Source organism: Alligator sinensis, unplaced genomic scaffold (genome assembly GCF_000455745.1).
Source record: "Alligator sinensis unplaced genomic scaffold, ASM45574v1 scaffold254_1, whole genome shotgun sequence".
Taxonomy (NCBI): Eukaryota; Metazoa; Chordata; order Crocodylia; family Alligatoridae; genus Alligator; species Alligator sinensis.
This window is the reverse complement of record NW_005841953.1, coordinates 2,493,261-2,498,069: the sequence shown is the minus strand read 5'-3', so window position 1 is coordinate 2,498,069 and position 4,809 is coordinate 2,493,261. Positions and strand designations below refer to the sequence as shown.

The 4,809-nt window shown below is 40.8% G+C and overlaps 1 protein-coding gene across 1 annotated transcript in view; it reads right to left on the bottom strand.

Moving 5' to 3' along the window:
- LOC102381382 (mediator of RNA polymerase II transcription subunit 1-like) overlaps nucleotides 1-4,809 on the bottom strand; it is a 24,674-nt gene that overhangs the window by 11,648 nt on the left and 8,217 nt on the right. Inside the window, exon 6 of the mRNA XM_014518430.2 lies at nucleotides 3,752-3,780. Within this exon, the coding sequence (XP_014373916.2) occupies nucleotides 3,752-3,780 (29 nt within the window). The remainder of the gene's footprint in view (nucleotides 1-3,751; nucleotides 3,781-4,809) is intronic.

Here is a 4,809-nt window from a genome sequence, read left to right as displayed (position 1 = left end):
TTTGGCTATGGTATTATTGATATGCAAGTTAGCTACCTACACTTTTCACTGCAATGTAACCATGGAAATTGTGCATCAGTAGTAGGGCTATGCAAAGCTTCGGTCCCCGATTCGTTTCGGCAGAGATTCGACCCGATTCAGTGGCCGAATCCGAATTGAATCAGAGGACCCTTTAATCTCTCCGAATCGATTCGGAAAGATTTGGAGATTCGGACAGAGGCAGCTTTAAATGTTTTTTCTACATAACTCTAGGTAGCAGGCAGCTCGTGCATGCTGCGATGCTGGGGCGCATGGAGCATCCCACAGAAGCATGGGAGGTCCCAGTGTGCTCGGCAGCAGACCCAGAAGTGAACCAGAAGCACTTCCAGTCCACTTCCGGGTCTGCCAGGGAACACACAGGGGGCCCCCCCCAACACTTCCCAACTCGCTGACTGGTGCCTCCTGGGTCCCCCTGCAGCCAATTGCCGAGCCAGGGAGGTGCAGGGGGCCACCCCAGCACACTTCCCAGCAGACCCAGAAGTGGACCAGAAATACTTCCCAACCACTTCCGGGTTAACTGCCGAGCACGTGGAGGGCCCCCCCCACCCACCCACACTCCTGTGGGACGCTCCCTGTGCCCCAGCTTTGAAGCAATCACGAGTCATGCCTGCTACCTCAAGGTACGTAAAAAAGCTTTTAAAGCTGTGTCTATGTCCAAACCACTGATTCTCTGAATCAGCATCGAATCTTCAGATTTGGATTCATCTGAATCAAATCGGGGGCAGTGATCTGAATCACTGTCCCCGATTCAGGCCAAATCCAAATCCTAATCGAATAGGGCCCTCTTCTCACGTCCCTAATCAGTAGCAAGACTAAGCAAACACTTTCACTTCAACACTGGACTAACTTCCCTCTCAATCTAGAAAGTTAATCAATTGACTTAATCTTCAGGGGTCTCCCCCTCTACACCCCACCTCTCCATCTGTAGCACGGAAATAACACAAAAGCATGTTAGGTTTAACATGTAACCAATAATTGTTTTGAAGCACATAACTGTAGGGTGCCATAAAAATGTAAAAATAGGATCTCTTTCTGTGAAGAGGGACTGGCTATAAATGAGGTCTAGGGAACAGAAAGAGATTGTGCCAAGAGTGCCATTTCCAGAGTAGCTGTTCCTTTAAAAGATAGACCTGGAGAGGCGCGGCATGGCATGTGGGAAGAGAGAGGACGGAGCAAGGATTCAGTGGAAGAGAAATCATGGGAAATATCAAGATTGGGAAATCCCGGGAGCCGATGCTGCCTAGGAGAGAGGACATGTCTGGAGGAGAGAATCTGGAATCCCAAAGAAATAGGGCGACTCTTGAATCCCTCGGATGAGTAGAGTGATGAAAGCAGAAACCGCGAGAAGAAAGGAGCCACGGATGCTTATCAGTTTTCACAAAGGTCAAGTTCATTCTTATCCTGTTCTGTTTTTATTGTTATTGTTTGAATTTAATTGGGGCCGATTGTGCTCCAGGGTGTGTTGGGGAGAGGAAGAGTCCAGGCTGTTCTCACACCCACACAAGAACGAAACAGGAGCATATGGAAGAACTCCTTAAGATAAAAATCTCTCCACGAAACAAAAAAAGGAAGAAAGAAGAGACTGAAAGCAGTACCCCAATCAAGAAAAGAAAAATATAAGTAGTTCTGAAGTTGACTTTGCCTTGTTATGTACCTGTTGTTCTGGTGCTGAATAAATGAAACTAAGTGTTGTTGTTTTAAGATAAAAACAAAAAGTATGTAAAACAGTTTGAAAGAGTCACAAGATGTATAGATGTTAATGGATAGGGGCTGTAAAAAAGAAAAAAAAGTTAATAACAAAGAATTGATCAACCATATACCATCTGGATTCAATTGATGATTAAAAAATCTTGGGCGTTGTCCAAGGGTGTTAGAAGAGAGGGATAACCCAGATAACAATCTAGTCATATTGCCGGTGTCTTACTGCATCAGTAACACCTCCCGACTGATAACATAAAATAAGATCAAGACTTGGCAGGTGAGAGTCAGACTATAACGCAGAAGTACACAAATCTGGCAATCGGATAGATAAGAGCAAAAATCAAACCCTCAAGTATCAAGGAAAAGCCCCACACTTTACTATTACCATCCAACATTGAGCAATAAAATACCATAGAACTAGTATAATTATATTAAATAGCATCTTCTAATGCAATACTGCTTGTACACCTCCCTACTTTTATTACACACTGTAACTAAGGCCATAATTGAAAGCCAAGCAATGAATCACATATTTATAAATGTAAAGTTAAAAACTTTGAAATTAGCTATCAACACCTATGAAATTAAAGAAGCTTAAAGTTTTTGGTTTTTGTTAATGGGGGGAAAAGTTTATTAAAGAGAAACTCCAAAATGTGTAATGCAGGCCTCAGAAGATCAACAAGTATCCTGTCCATCTTCCATTTCTTACCCAACTACCCATTTTTTGTCCATCTCTCCCCTACTATGGAAAATTAGTTACTAAAATACACTTGGTGGTATCTAGTAAGTGAAGAGATAGCTATTGACCAAATTTGGTCTTTAAGTATACTTTACACTCCAGTCAATCCTTCAGTTTATCCCTTATAATGAAGGTTACTTTTGGGACAGGGCAAGAAACATCTAACAGGAAATCTTTTAATTTACATTATGTCCACTAGAAATACCACTAGTGGGATCATATTTCCTTTGAAATCTTGAGAAAGAAACCAGGTACGGCGTTGTGTCTTACTTTCATTGTCATAAACATAAAAACAGAAAAGTCAAGGTTTGAATGTAGAACAACAGCTATCCTATGCAGCATTAATATTTGGAAGACGCATGTATTTTAAGAATCTGTTCGGTTACTAGTCAAAATTGTAGTTTGTATCAGTTTAGGGTTGCTGTTTTGGTTTTTTTTGTAGTTTCCATTCTTTAACTGTGGCATAATTATACAGTCCTATACAAAACTAATGCATGCACAATCAGTATATGTCCAACTGGTACACAGAAATTAAACATTCTAGACTGTACTTGTTGCTTAGAGTAACTCTCAACCTTTGTAGACACAAGGCACCCCTCCAAAAATGTCAGCTCTTAGTTTACTTGTTTTTTTATTACAAAAACATCATAGAGCAATTTTTCTGTTGCAAAGAACTCAGAACGATTGCCATAAGTCAGAGTGTTTTTAGCATAATTAATTTCCATTTGAAAACCAGGTTTCTCTTATGAATTATATTTGAACACCTAACAGTGCTAACACTGTGTGGCACCCTTGAAAAATTCAGGGCACCCTAGTTGAGAATCATTGGCTTAGGTAAACAGGTGCAATTGTACCGACCTTAAAATTTAGGTCAGAAGTTAGAATTAGGTCCAAGCCATGTTTCTTAATTACATTTCTATTTTTATTTATTATTTCATTTATTTACAGATTTGACAGGTACAAGAACAAAAAAGACCTGTAACATGAGGAATTAAGATGACTCCTCTTTAATCTATGATCTACATAGTAATCATTATTTAATGGTCTATTTTTTCTTTTCACTTTCTAGACTCATAATTAGAGGGAAAAAATAAATTTTAGTGGTATGTAACTTTCTGTCTTCAGGCTGTTTAAAAAAGGAGACTGGTGTACCATTTTCCCTGAAAATTACTATGTTAAATAAGGCTTCCATTAATTGTTTTCAAAATGATAGCATCAGAACTATTATATAATCCTTTTCTAATCAACAAGGGAACCCAAGCAATTCTGTACCTTAGATGCTGCAATAGATCTTCACAAATCTAGAGCAGGAAAAAAGAGATAAAGAGATCATGCTTTACTATTTAGAAATAGCTTCTTTGGTGACAACAGATTATTCTCCATTACTTAACAGCATTATTTCCTCTAAGAAATCTAAATCCTATTTTACAGTTAGTTGTTTTCCCAAAAATTTAATAAAAGAATACTAGGAAATGAGCAACTGTGCAAAGGATGACATAACTAAATAAGATACAATTGATTTTTTTTTATATATTATTGCTAAAATCCATGGAGTCTTTGTCACTATACCAAGAAAGCCGTTTCAACTTTGATCTGAAATAATCACTTGCAATTACATGCAGGAACAACAACACTTAGTACTTCTATTTTCCTGTAACCTGTCATAACCCAAAAGGCATGATTGTGTGTGCGCTTCGGCACCAGAATTATCCCCGTCAAGTTGCAGAGCATTGCACGGGAGAGTTTCCTGTAGCAAGAGGAAACCCCGGTGCAGGGACCAGTTTCCCGCCTTTTCTGCAGCTTCTTTTGCAGAGTGCATTGCTCATGTTGCAAGAGGAATGCACGGTGCAAAAGAGTTCCCGCCATCGGTATGCAGATTTGTTCCCCGTGATTGGCTAGTGCTAAATTATTCACACGTGGCGGCTAAGGATTGGCCTGTTAGCCGTATAAGAGGCTTGAGCAGTTTCCGCCCAAACCGAAGAGGACTCCACATCCATCTCGTGGGGACTCTGGGTACACGGCAGGGTAATAGAAACCCTGTGCGAGATCCAGAGGAGCGTGGCGGCCTGATCCACCGCCCACCTCTTCCCGTCTTCGAACGTGACTCCTATAAGACGTATTTACGATTTCTATTTTGGTGGCTCGTTCACCCAGAGCATCCGGAGCTCTGCACCGTGGAGCCTAGCAACCTCCACGAGACCGTCTGTGTTGTTTGTCTGTAACCGCAACTTAAGCAAGCTTTCCAGCCTACACCACTGCCATCTCGGTGTAAGTAAACAATCTTTTAAACTACCGCTACGCGTCCGTGCCTAATTCCAGCTCGAAGGCCT